The sequence below is a fragment of the Apaloderma vittatum genome, unplaced genomic scaffold (genome assembly GCF_000703405.1).
Source record: "Apaloderma vittatum isolate BGI_N311 unplaced genomic scaffold, ASM70340v1 scaffold9164, whole genome shotgun sequence".
NCBI lineage: Eukaryota > Metazoa > Chordata > Aves > Trogoniformes > Trogonidae > Apaloderma > Apaloderma vittatum.
Genome location: NW_009713216.1, coordinates 50,049 through 63,719, shown reverse-complemented (window position 1 = coordinate 63,719; position 13,671 = coordinate 50,049). Strand labels below are relative to the sequence as shown.

The 13,671-nt window shown below is 42.3% G+C and overlaps 1 protein-coding gene across 1 annotated transcript; it reads left to right on the top strand.

Moving 5' to 3' along the window:
* Positions 1–821: 821 nt before the first annotated feature.
* LOC104273077 (histamine N-methyltransferase-like) lies at positions 822–13,211 on the top strand. Its single transcript, XM_009868281.1, has 6 exons — positions 822–958; positions 1,872–1,924; positions 5,288–5,395; positions 8,836–8,966; positions 9,542–9,635; positions 12,856–13,211. The coding sequence occupies exons 1-6, from the start codon at positions 822–824 to the stop codon at positions 13,209–13,211; spliced, it is 879 nt and encodes a 292-aa protein (XP_009866583.1).
* The last annotated feature ends 460 nt before the right edge of the window (positions 13,212–13,671 follow it).

The following is a 13,671-nucleotide window of genomic DNA, read 5'->3' as shown; positions in this document are numbered from 1 at the left end:
CTGGAGAGATGCCATATGGTCCTTAAGCATGGGACGTGCAAGGAGGAGGAGGGTTGCTTTATCTCCTTGTCAGTTAGGAGAAGACACGATAGACTTAAATTGCAGTTTAAGAGGGGATTAATGTCTTTGTGCATTTTTCAAGAAACAGCCCAACATTTCCCATTAGAAAACTCTATCTCCCCCACTCCTGATTCTGTAAGACAGGTTTATCACAACATCCATTCCAGTAGCTCACGTGGCTTTCATGAATTAACTTTTTAGCCCATGGGAATCATACCATTATCTTCAGAGGAACTAGAAAAATAAAGAGTGCATTTATAAGGTTTTTATCGTTTTCACCCCACCATCAACATTCCCGTTAAGAACATCAAAAGATCAAAAAAACAGATAAAGAGATCTGCCAGCATCTCTGGAGATGTGTGTTGCACTTTCTTCTAATCCAGACCAAGTCTTTGGAGCCTTCCCATGCCTTCAAGAAATAGAGGAATTTGTCTTTTGTTTAAGAATCATCTAAAGAGCCTTTTACTGGGTTTTAACAGAGCCCTGTGTCAGCACAGTTAAAAAATGCTGGCACTTCCTCTGCGCAGACTAAAGATGATATATTACCCTTTGCAGCTCAGACCCGATTTACCGCTTCTATTGCAGAATTGCATAATACTTTTTTAAGTGCTCTAAGTCACAGTAGCAGGACCGAGGACATGGAACAAAGTCCAAGAGCACGCTGTTTTTTAACTCTCCAGCATTTGTTATTCCTTCTCTAGGTCTGAAAGAAGAGCTGCAAGGAGCAACCTGTCCCCTCCTGCACCCTTCCGACCCCCAGCATGGCATCACCCATGAAAGGTTTGCCCTCGGACCCCTCCAGATATCTCCAGTCTTTCCGTATCTTCCTTGCGAATTCAACTGAGCACCAGAGCATGCAGGAGTTCATACAGAAGCAGCTGCCATCTGTGGTATCGAGGTAACATGGGGGTGGCCACACGGAGCTGAAGGACAGCCCTGGGCATGGTCCCGTGGCGACGACAGGCTCGGGGGGCTGCCTGCGAGAGGCAGATTGCTTTTGCCCGCCAACCACCCCATCTGTAGGCGTCTGATAGGGCTTGGCTGGAGATTTCATTTCCACACACCGCTGCATGGCTGCTCTTCAGGACGGAGCCTGCCGAGCACAGGGAGGAGATAAAGCTGAATTGTCTCCTTGCATGCAAATGCTTCTTACCCTAAATCAGCTAACATGTGAAAAATGCAATGATGGATACTATATTCTAACATTAAATTTGATTGAAAGCATCTTTTTGAAAGTAGTATTTCAGTTAGCATTTAGGCTCTCTCTAGTGTGTGTAAATAATGCTCCTGCTTTGTGTGTGGGTGTGTGATTTTTCCTGGACCCCCTTGCTTTCAGGGCAGGCAGCTGGAGTCAAATCCTCGTTCTGGGGAGGCCCCTCTCTGGGCTCAGGGCTTCACGGCTCTGCCAAAGCCTCACTAGGGGAGTTTAAAGTTGTTAACACTTTCCCCTCTTCCTCCCCATTTTAAAAAAGGCAGAATTTCTTCAAATAATTTTTAAGCTGCTGGTCTAGACCCAGAGAGGTCTCTGATCCTTGAAGAAGGTACGTATCTGCTGCTGCTTGTATACACTTGTAATAAAAGCAGAACTCCTCTACAAATCGCCAAAATAACTGGAAATTGGGAATCGCCAAAGAGCAGAGTTCTGAGTCTGAACCTTCCTGCCAGCTTGCAGGCATGCCTATACATGCACACATTGCATTTGATTTTGTCCTGCAGATTTTAGTCTTCATGGGATCTCCAGTGCTTTGCAAAATGGACATAACTGTCTCTACTGGGTAGTTCTCCTAAAATATACAAATAATGTCTTTCAGTATTGGAAACGGGAAGTCTACAATCAATGTTCTAAGTGTTGGCGGTGGATCAGGTATGCTAATGAACTTGAATATTGACATGCTTTTCCCTTTTTTTTTGTCAAAGAATAGAGGATTACAAATTGCAGAAAGAAGTGGAGTTATCCTTTCTGGTAAAGCCAGCTCCAGGAGCAGATGGCATTAGCTGGTGTGTGGCCACATCATCTGAAAGCAGCTTGTGCCTCCCTACTCTGATTCTTGTACATCCTCCCTGAGAAACCTCCTTCTGCTCCATCACCCCTTAAGGGCAGAGGGAGGCTTAAACTGTCCTGTAATGTTTCTATGCAAAAAAACCCCACACAAAACAAAAAAAAAAACCAAAACCCTAAAAAAACAAAGAGCAACAAAATGTCTTAGATTCCTCAGAATATTATATTTTTACTTGCATTGCAGTTATTCTTCCCTGCAGCTACTGACTGAGGTGGTAACTCCCCACCTCTGTTGCATCCTGCCCTGCTACATGACAGCCTTGGCTGACCTCTGTTTTGTTCTTACTTGCTGACCACGGGCAATGCACAAGCCCCTTCTGGAGCTGCTGTCCCCCAAAACACTGGAGCTGAAAAAAAAGCTCCAGAAGAAAGAAGTCTTTTATCTGTAGCTCAGTGGGTGGAAAAACAATACCAATAACATCAAGTGGCTTCTTCTCATTAAATTCTTGCTTAAGTTCCCCCATAATTAAAGACTATGTTTTCTAACTGCTCTGCCCATTAAGTCATCAAACTTAAATTTTATATGAACAGTTAATTTAGTTTAAATACCTTAGCCACAACATCTCCAAAGAAAAATCTCAGTTTTGTCAATCTCTCTTGGTAAGTAAAAATATTTGTATGTAAATGTTGGACGTGAGTTATAAAACAGACAGTGTGACAGAGTAGCAATAGTACTCTTCACACAAAGGAAACCATTCTTCTGCCAAAAAGAAAAATGATGTTTTTAACAGGAACACTTTACTTAGTGAGGTACTTAACTCCAGTTTAGCATGAGGCACATTCAATCAATAACGTGCAGGCAAAGAAAAAATCCCCAAATCACCAAAATCCTTGCTGGCTTGTTCCCACCGGGTGTGCTTGGGAGGTCCGGAGGGAGCAAATTCCCGAATCCCCCCAGCTAACCCTGGCTGCTGTTGAAGGGCAGCAATGGAGCTGCTGCCCTTACCCCCATCCACCCATGAGCTTTACAGGGAGGGACCACGGAAGGAAAGCCTTTCCTCCCCACTTTTCCACCTCGAGAGACAAGCAAACCAGTTAATGTAGCATCATATCCCATTACACTCGCCCATCTACAGTGCCTGCCTTCGCCTACAGCTTCTGCCTTATTAAGTTCACACTCCAGCGCGCAGCACTCTGTACCTTTAAAAACCATAAAAGCCATCAACGCTGCTATAAAGTAGCAACTGCGCTATAAACTATCCCGTTACGTAAAATGTTTAATTAGAAACTTAATGGTGAACATAGTGGTAGCCTTTAAAAGGTAATTGTGTTGGAGAGTTTAAATAATTCCAATAGCCTAATTGCCAAATTGTTGATAATGCAAGCTGCCACAGATTTGACTGTAAAATGCCTCAGGACACTTGTTTGCATATAAAAGAGCTAACTGAAGTCAATTAAGGCTGTGGATTAAATTATGAAACAAAGGGGTGGGTTTTTTTGTTAAAAACAATACAAGGGTGGTTTGGCCATAGAAGAGTGGAAGGGAATATATTAACCTATCCGCATATGGAAATGCAATATTCAATTATTTTTTTTTTTAATCAAGACCTGCATAGTCTTTTCAAAGGGCTAATCCATTTTACAGGAATTTGGTAAAGCAACCAAAAATCAAAAAGTTGCAGTAGTTCATTACAAATTCTGTGTTCCTAAATTTTACCATGGCAGCCTGCAGACAGCTGGCTTTGCTCTGATTTTTCAACAGAATACAAGGTTTGCAGTGATAGCAAAGCCACAGCTATTTTTGCTGCTTCAGAAATTGAATTTTCCTACCTGAAAGAATGTGCTTGCATAGATGTCACATAAATTCTGGTGTTATTAGTTGCTTTAAGAAAGACATGTTAAGTCTGAAAAAATGGAACACTTCCTCAGTTTTTATGCAAAATTCTCAGGGAATTAACAAACTGGTGAGACCTGGGCTGGGGCACCTGATTTTGGCCCGTCGTGCTGTGTGATGGGGGCAGAAGCAGACAGAGAGCTCTTCATAGTGAAAAGGACTCTTTTGGGGACGACCTGTTGTGCTGGGTTGTGCTCTGGGGAACACATTATGGCTCTTTAATCCCCAATATTTTTCTTTTGTATCTTGAATCTTCTGTGTAACGGAGCTAAGGCTGAAGTGACAGGAGTCCATGGGCACTGAAAATCATAAGGGTGGGCAGAGCTCATGCAAGTACAGTGGGGGCCCTCCCTCAGCAAGGGTCTATCTGGCCATCAGGCTTTGCTGGATGATCCTCATTCAATACACAGTTTTGTTCATTTGTAGGGAATTTTATAACATGGAGTTGTGAGCAACCACAGGTATGTCTTTCAGGGTAAAAGCTCAATATTTGTCTGTAACACAATCCCTATTATTCACCACAGTTACCCTCTGCTTCACTCCTTCTACCTTAACTTATTCTTCTAAAATATTTTCCACCTAAAATTTATTCAAGCACAAAAGGGAGAAGTGACTCTAAGGAAGCTAAGCAAGCCAGTGTGATATTGTCCCTGGAGCCACGCATGCCTCAGTCAGGAACATCATGTCCCTGATCTTGCTATATTGCAGGTGGGGTGAGGTGTCCAGAGAGAACTAGTCCTCACAAAATAAAATACAGTCAGCTCAAGGTTATAGTGTAAACGAGGATTAGATAAACACAATGGTGTGTGCACTGTTCGCTGTACTTATGGAAAAAGTCACAGGACACTAAAGACAAACAGATATCAATGTTGTTTCTGAGTCCAGTGTAAACACATATTCTGGTAACCAGTGAAGCTAAAAATGCCTTTACTGACTCCTAAGAAATCCTGCCATGTTCACCAGTGAATTAGGACCATCAGAACTGGTACTGTCAGAGTCCTTAAGGATCTTGCCCAGGAGGTTAGGTCACATCCAGAAAATATGAGGTCAAGCTGTGTGCATGAATATATCTGGTTTTCCCTTGGCACTGATGGTGGTAGTCACAAAACAGGAATGGACATAGTTGGGCCCAATATTCAAATTCTTCTCGAATCCTACAGCTAAACCTTCAGCGGCAATCTGCTGAGAATACAAAATAGCTGCATGTACCTGTGTGGTACATTTTCTGTTCATGAATGGCAGGCACCAGTCTTCAAAACTAGGGATGTGATGATGGTGGAGACAACATGTGCCTGAGCTTTGCTTTCATCTTGTATTTCATGTTGCTTCCCTAGGTGAGATTGACCTGCAGATCCTCTCAAAAATACAAGCCAGATATCCAGGGGTCACCATCAACAATGAAGTGATAGAGCCAGCTGCTGACCAAATCGTCAAGTACAAAGGTATTTTTACATTAAATAAATTAAATCTACATTAAGTATGCTAAATGCATTATATGCTGAATGACCCCACATTCAAATGCTTTCTTGTCAGAACTGGCTCTTTAAAGTTTTTTTATGGCTTTTTTTTGGCTAACATTGCTTTTCAACATTGTTCAGTCTCATAAAAATTTTAGTGTCTCACACTGCATAGAGCTCTGTGTGGCAAATGCTTGGGCTAGACAGACTTTAAAAGCTAAACAAGGTGGGATGATTGTATGGGAATAGAGTAAAATCCCCACAGTTCAGGAAGCTTTTCTCCCTCAACTTGCATTGAATCAGGATCCTTCCTTAACATCAAACGGAAAATTTTAGTGTCTCATGGTAATTCTTGCATATCTTAAAAATCATTTCCAAATAATGAATAGCTAAACCTCACAGCGTTGCACTAAATTAGTTACCATCCTTTGAATTACAAAACATAGAAAGGAAAGCAAGGCAGATAGGAAGATTTTTGCTGCATGCTCTGTGGCTTAGAGCTTGTTTCCTTCCACCAGCCCAAAGGACTGAGCAACGTTCATGCGTTTCCCATGGAGGACTGAATGTTAACAAGGGAGCTTTGGTCAAATTTCCATATAAAGCAAGGATTAAATATCAATCCACAGGGATTAACACCTACCATGCTTTACCTTAGTAGGTAATTATGTATGGAGGTGACACCAGCTACATCACAGAGGCTGTGAGCAGCCCCGAGCAGAGCACACCTTGCCAGAAAGCTGAATGGATGTGGCAGTAATGAATGAACCGCGTCAGCAGTCTGTGTTGTTGGAAATGCTCCAAACCATAGTAAACTCCAGACTGCAAAACCACACTGTAAATATCCAGTTCTTACTCTTCCTTAGGTCCTTAAAAACAAAGCATTCCCAGTATGAAGCAAATTGTGGAAGTCAAAGGAAAAAAAATATATACTAACAGTCCCTTTCTCCCTTCAGTGAGGGAGTTCAAAGTCACTGGGAGCACCAAAGGCTCCCAGGAAACTTTTTTATATCTGTCTCTCTATTACACAGACTTTATCTTTGGAAAGATGCCTCATGAAAATCACAGGAGCTTTTACATTGCTCCAGGTAGAGATGGTGAAGGATGGGTAACAGAGCATCTGCTAAGTTTATAACAGAGTCCGGGCACCTGCATTTAGCATTCCTGTTCTGTCTGGGCTGCGCTCTACGGTTATGCGGGACTGAATTTGCACTGAATCTTCCTAGTGGTCCCACCACCTGCCACCAGTTATCTGGCAGTCCTATCCTACTTTAAGCATGTTTCTTTCCAGAAGAAAGTTAAAGAAAATATAAGATGTTGTCCTTATTTGAAGTTTTACGCTAAACTTGAAATAAAATATTCATCTGAATTTCTTTCTTTAAACTTTCTTATTTGGTAATTAATCATGTCCCCAGTAGGTATCATTAATTAGGTTTCTGAGCCCTAATATTTTCCGGGGAGAATTGGAAACATTATCTGTGTCTCTGAGGATTCCATACTTACGTGTTCTGCCTAACCGGATACTTTCTCCTTGGGAAAGGGAAGCTAAGCTCATAAGAGAAACTTCATACTAGGATGTGAAGTGATGACATACTGAGGTTTCTCTTAGGCTGCATTGTACGTCAGAGATCTCCTCAAAGCCCCAAGGTCAACCAAGGTGTGTTTTTCATTCATTCTTGGTCCATGTCCAGCTGAAGTCTCTTGGTGATGATGGCTGGAGTGTTGGCAGCCCCAGAACTGAGCTGTGTTGCCATTACCTGCACAGCATGGCACAACTATAGGCAGTTCAGCTTTGATGGCACCTGTCAAGGGCAACCAACCAGCTTCAGATCCAGACAACAATCTGGGCTGAACCCAGCAGTAAATTAAGGACAACTTTGCAGAATGGTTAGGGTGACACATTTTGGTTTCAGAAGAATCTTTGGGCAGAAAGTTCCCATAATCAGAATGAGCTTGCTCTTTCTGAAATTTTGTCTTTAAAAGCCCAGTGTGGCAAACAATTCAATTTTCTTCCTAGTGCCTCCTTGCAGACTGCCTAGCAATCAAATTGAACCAGACTGAACCAGATTACTTGTGATAGTGGTGTGAACTGTTGCTGAATGAAGCCTGAGTTTAAAACAGCAAATTAAATCTGAACTGCAAGCACTGGGGCCAGTGGCTGGTAAGTGGAAGTGAACAGAACAACAGCAGTGGCATCCAAAAAGGGATGGCCCATTTCCAGCCATAAAAGAGAGGAGATACGCACTAATAGAGAATTTCTCATCTCTCCAAAGGGGATATGTCCTAATCAGAGCCTGAAAGGAGAAAATTTGTGATTAATGGTGTAAAGGCGCTGGTCTTAGCAAATCATGTTGTTTTGAACATGTGTTCTGTAGCTAAGGATCAGTCTGCCTTTGGGCCATTTAAGTTTAAAATTTATGTTAACTCCAGTGAAGCAAAGGAATCACATCAGGGCTAACTTTGTCCTGAAGCAATCCTGAGCGCCAGGCAGAAGCACAGTGAGATGAGCTCCATATGCCAGCAGATGGACATTAGTATTCCAGCATTGCCTAAATTATGAAATTATCTCTCAGTTTTGCTCCCATAAAAAACAAATAAATGCAACAATGAGCCAGGTCCTTGATACAACATATTCCTTAAATCCACTTCTCCAGCTTTCTTAATTCCTGGATGTGCATTGTATCAAGGACTAAAACATGTCATGTGTCACTCTTTGCATTGGTCTTTGCTTTAAAATGCTATTATCTCTTTTACCTGAAGCAGTTGGCCAAAACTCTGGACTTTTGGAAAATTAACTGAACACAACAGAAGCCAAATGTCAAGAGATGGGTCCTTGCTTCTTCCCTCTCCCATCATCTCTGTGAAACATTCCCAGACTGTGCTATTTGAGTTCTCTGCCTTCCTAAAGCCTTTTTTTTTTTTTGCTTCTCTCCAAAATACAAAGAACCTTTCATCCATCCTTGAGCCCCTGTATTTATTTATTCAGTCTCTGGAAAATCCTTTGCCATGGCCTGGCTTCTGCTCAGCCATGTGGGTCTTGCATGTCACCTAAATGAAGGGGGCATCAGCTCTTCTCCCATTTGGCATGAAAAGTTCGGCTCATGGTCTCACAACTGTTTATCTCAGGCAACAGCTTGAGCCAGCCATGGGGATTTTTATTTTTTTTTTATATTGGGTAAAGACTAGAGGATCCCAAGTAAGGGTGCAAAGGAAGAGCATCAGACCATCTTATGACTTCATCCTACAAAGACCTTTACAGCTCCCATTTGACATACGGGCTCAAGGTTCTAAATACTCCACTGCTGTGTTACACTGGTACCAAAATTCTCTACCTAAATATGACTTTTGGATGTATTAAAGCTCTGAATAGAAATTGGTCCTGTATTTGCAATTGAGATAATTCTGTCCTGCCTTTTCCTGTGTTTCAGAGCATGTGGCTGCGGCATCAAACCTCAAAAACGTAAACTTGACATGGCATGAGGAGACAGCTACCGAATATCAAAATCGAATGAATGCAGAAAAGAAGTCTAAAAAATGTGATTTCATTCATATGATCCAGGTAAAAGTCAATGCAAAGTAAATGTTGTCAAAGACTTGGCTCTTACAAGTATGCATGAAGTATCTGACCTCATTATCCACTCTAAGGGGAAGAAAGGTGAGTTTATTTCCCTGCAATTTAAAATACTTAAGCATAAGTGAACTGCAGAAATGAAAGATGAGTTACAGCAAAGCAACTTTGAGCACAGTAGTCCTGTTAACCAGGCTGTGGGTGGCACTCAATGAGAAATACATTTCAAGTAGTGTTTTCAAAGCTCCTTGTCCTTTCCGTGAAACTGTGTGTGTATTTCCAAGTTTATGGAAGTCATTACAAGCCATCTTCAGTGCTAACACAGGCAAAGCTCTTTATCTCAGGTTAATGAATGAGCTTGGTCCTGGAAGAGCCAGTGAACAAGTGTCAAGCCAGAGACAGCCCCAAACTCGAAGCAGAGCCCACTGCCTGCCGTTGTGCTGACGTGTCTTGTTGTCCCGCTGCTCTTCTGTCAAGATTGCCCCCATTTGTTCCTTTTACCTTTTACAGTTACAATATTCTCCAGGACTGCGCTGTATCTCTGTAAGCATCTCTGCTCTTTCCAGGTGCTGTATTATGTAAAAGACATCCCAGCGACTATCCGGTATTTCCACAGCCTCTTGGAAAAGCAGGCGAAGCTCCTCATTATCGTGGTGTCAGGTGAGAGCTGTTCCACCAGCGTTGCTTGGTCAGGCAAGACCCGTAAGGGCCTTTGGGGTTCCTTCAACTTCAGCACAGGCCAGCTAGAAACCAATGCACAATTTTATTTAAAACATCCTTTATCACCTAGAAAGGTGTACTGGCTTGATAATAAATGGAATCCACTCACCTACATCCATTAAAAACTGCACGCTGTCTATATTGGCACAGCTCCATGCTGCAGGCTGTAGAGCTGAAGGTTTTGTGAACCAGCAACTCCATGCCATGGACACATAACACCTTTCTCTTGCCCTTTGCCCTTCCCCATCCTACAGCCTGGCCAATGACGGAGGGCAGCGGAGAGCCCTGAATGAAGCAGGTGAAAGGCTCTGTCCTGTGGCTCTCACTTGCCAGAGCTACTTTAGCCTCTGCTGTCTTCTGTAAAAGGCTTTTCAGGCTGGACACCGCATTATCTTACTCTCGGAGACTTGCAGCATTAAGCAAACAGCTATGACAGGGCTCAGCTGTGCCATACAGCAGGTGTTAGAGCACATATGGTTCATTTTCTTCTGAAACTGCCCATTTCCTTAATATCATCATTCTGGGTGGAAAACAGCTTTCTTAGGCTGTTTCAGAGATGCTCTGTGGTCAATCCAGCAGGAAGTCGCAGAGCAGAGTAAACAATGACCTTTTAATGCTGTGGGCAAGGTATGCTAGAGATACTGCAATGGTGAGGTTTAATTTGACTCTACAAAGCCTTTAAATTGCTTCACAAGCTGTGAAAATTTTAATTGTGCAAACAGTCACACCTGATAGTTTTGTCAGAGATGTTAAGTGTTATTTGTTCAGAGGTTTAAGCTTTTTCTTTTTCTTATAATTTGGCCATATCTACAAACTGTAATATTTTGATGAAGTTCCTTTTGTATGTTCATGAAGTGTCCACAACAAGATGACACTTCTCTGATCCAAATTTATTTAAACTGGTTTTTTCCAAAACATTTTTTAATTTAAAGTGTTTTTAAGCAGTTCACTACCAGAAATCTGTATTTCAAGTGATCTGAGTTATTGCTCTTCTTCGGATGAATGAGAATAGATCGTAATATCAGACTAGTGCTGACTACCTGCAGTTAATTGAGGCTCTTTTCCAGTTGCTTAACCTGTCCCTTTGGATATTCACAATATGTGAATACAGGGAGGAACACATGTCTATTCAAAACTAATGTGATTAAAAATCTGAATTAATGAGAAATATTTGAAGTCCTCTCTGGGTCAGGTTTTCTGACAAAGCAGAATAGTGCTGAAATTGCTGAGGCAAGCAAGAAAATGGGAGAGAGAAGCAGGGCTCTTAATAGGAGAAAGGAAAGGAAGGGGGAAACCTTGGGGAAAGAAGAATACAGAGAGGGGAAGGAAGAAGTGCTATATGATTTAGATCAGGTATTAGGAAGAAATTCTTTCCTGTGAAGATGTTGAAGAAATGGAGGATGTTGCCTGAAAAATTGTGGACACTCCTCCCTGGAAGTGTTCAAGGCCAGATTGGATGGGGCTTTGAACCTGGTCTAGTGGGAGGTGTCCCTGCTCATGGAAGGGGAGTTGGAATTAGATAATCTTTGACATCCCTTCCAACCCAAGCCATTCTATGGTTCTGTGAAAATGAGCACTGAAGCAAGAAGAGGTAGCAAAAGATAAGCAGAACAAGGCTCATTTCAGAAAATGAAGCTAATATCTCCAACACAAACACATTAGGATGTGTTAATTAAAAGCTGTTCTGGGAATAGGATTGATAGGAAAGGGCTTGGTCAGTCAGTGAAGGCTCTGACCCTGCTGGGAGAGCAGGGAAGTTGCAAGAGCTATGCGGTGTTATTTTTAACACTTTTAAAAAATGTGTTTACATTGCCTTGAAAACAAAAGTAGTGCCATATGCTGAGCCTATTGAGAGCTATTATAATAATGCTGCGTTCAGGTAGTGTATAATTACTCGGCTCAGGGATGGCACTGAGTCACACAACACTGACACCAGCAAATTTTCTGCAATTAGTGCTCTGCATTCAATTTCCACCAGGTGAAAGAAAATATTGTAGCCTCTCTTCTAAACACCAAACTGTTTATTTGAATATAAATAACTGTTTGCAGATAAAGCATTTGCAAAACCACCAGGCAACTGGGTTTAGTAGTTACGGAGATTTATAGTCATAACTCCCAAGAGCTGCTCATTAGGCTCGAAGTTATTTTCATCCTGTCCAGTCATTCTGGGTGATCCTTTTCCAAGTGATTTATAGCACAAATGCTGAATCAGAGATCCAGGCTGGGGGAAAATATAAAATGTGAAGACATATGTGGTGAATTTTCAGCATATCCAGCTGGTTTTATTTGTAAAACATCCCTTGAGAAGAGGCTCATGCACAAGCATGGGCTCAGCATGGGCTCAGTTCTGGAGGTGATTGTGGTGCTACAGGAGCCTTGTCCTTCCTCACTTTTCAGCTTTGCACACCCAGATAGTGCCCAGCCCAAACATCCGCCTGGCACCACTGGGGACATCTGCTTGGGGTGAGGGGCATCCTTCTCATTGCCCATGCCCAACAGCAGGTAAAGGTGAAGGCTGAAGCCTGGGAGGATGGTGCACCTTCATCTTGGTCACCTCATTTCACCCTTTTCTCCACCACACATTCAGCTGCACGGACAATGTGATCAGGGTTTTGCACCCTGTGTATTTCACATTGCAGAGAGACAGTTTACTGGTAATAAGTTGTTTTGATGAAGCTCATGTCTAGCTCAACCACAAAATCATGAGGTGAAAGAATAGGAGAGGATTTGGTCTTCCAAACAAGCAGGTGAAAATCTAGGGAATAAATTAAGTTAAGAAGCTGGCACTGAATAGCTAGTGTTCAACATGTGAGCTATAGAAAGCTGTCCCTGTGAGATATTGCCTGTGTTCATGAAGCAGAGGGGTGCATCACGGTGGGAGTGGAAGGGGGAGGATTAAGTGTACTGAGATGTTACAGCCTCAGCTGGGGGCTTGGTGGGAAGTGCTGGAGCTGTGGGGTAGGTAACATGTCCATCCCCTCCAGCAGCCCCCAACCCCTGCACAGAAGCAGGGAGATCCACGCCCCAGGACCTATGTCCCAATTCTGGAGTGGTACCATTTGCAACAAGGTCAACTGTGAAAAAACCCCACAGAACAAAAATTTATTCAAATAGTGCTTTTCCTTTCTCCCGAGCTTTTTTCTGGTGGTTTATCTCTCAGGAACAAGTGGCTGGGAAACGCTGTGGAAGAAGTATGGGCCTTCCTTCCCTATAGAAAGTCTCTGCACTTACCTTTCATCTTATGACATAAAAAGGATGCTGGACTCAGCCGGGCTGAAGTACCAGATCCACGAGCTCCCATCCCACCTGGACATAACAAACTGCTTTATTGAAGGGAGCAAGGATGGGCAACTGTTGCTGGATTTCCTGACAGAAACTTGTGACTTCTCTAAAACTGCTCCTTCTGAACTAAAGCATCAAGTAATGGAACAGCTAAGAAAGCCTGAATGCAGTGAAGAAAGAGATGGGAAGGTGCTTTTTAATAACACCCTTAGTGCAATAGTGGTTGAGCCATGAGTTAACCACTTCTTCCTTCATGATTCAGAGCAAATAATCAGATACAAGCTTTTAACAGCTGAAATAAGCTTTTCATATTTTATAAATGGCTCAGTTTACTTCAGTACAGATACCTAATTTTTGGAGCCTGTTAACAAGTCTGTTGTTATAAGTGAGCTTTAATACCTGATTAATTCTGCACTAATCTATGAATATGTAACTCATTAAGCAGTTAATTGTGCTTTATTGTATGGATATTTAGAATCAGTTGTAACTTGGACCATTTATCCAGTCACTACAGAAACCCGACCATTTCCTAAGAAATAATCAAGAGCAACACACAGTTTCATTTAAAAACTCTCTACAAAACTTCTCAGTGCAGCTGGCAAGAGTGGAGGCTCAGAATGACCAACCATTTGGGTGGCTGCTCAGTGGGATTTCTTGAGCTTGCTGGGATTCCAAAAACTCCTACCTCCAGTTG

Coding starts and splice junctions, on each gene's coding strand:
- LOC104273077 (XM_009868281.1), top strand. CDS start 822: ATGGCATCACCCATGAAAGGTTTGCCCTCGGACCCCTCCAGATATCTC. Junction 959..1,871: donor CTGCCATCTGTGGTATCGAG/GTAACATGGGGG, acceptor AATGTCTTTCAG/TATTGGAAACGGGAAGTCTA. Junction 8,967..9,541: donor ATTTCATTCATATGATCCAG/GTAAAAGTCAAT, acceptor TGCTCTTTCCAG/GTGCTGTATTATGTAAAAGA.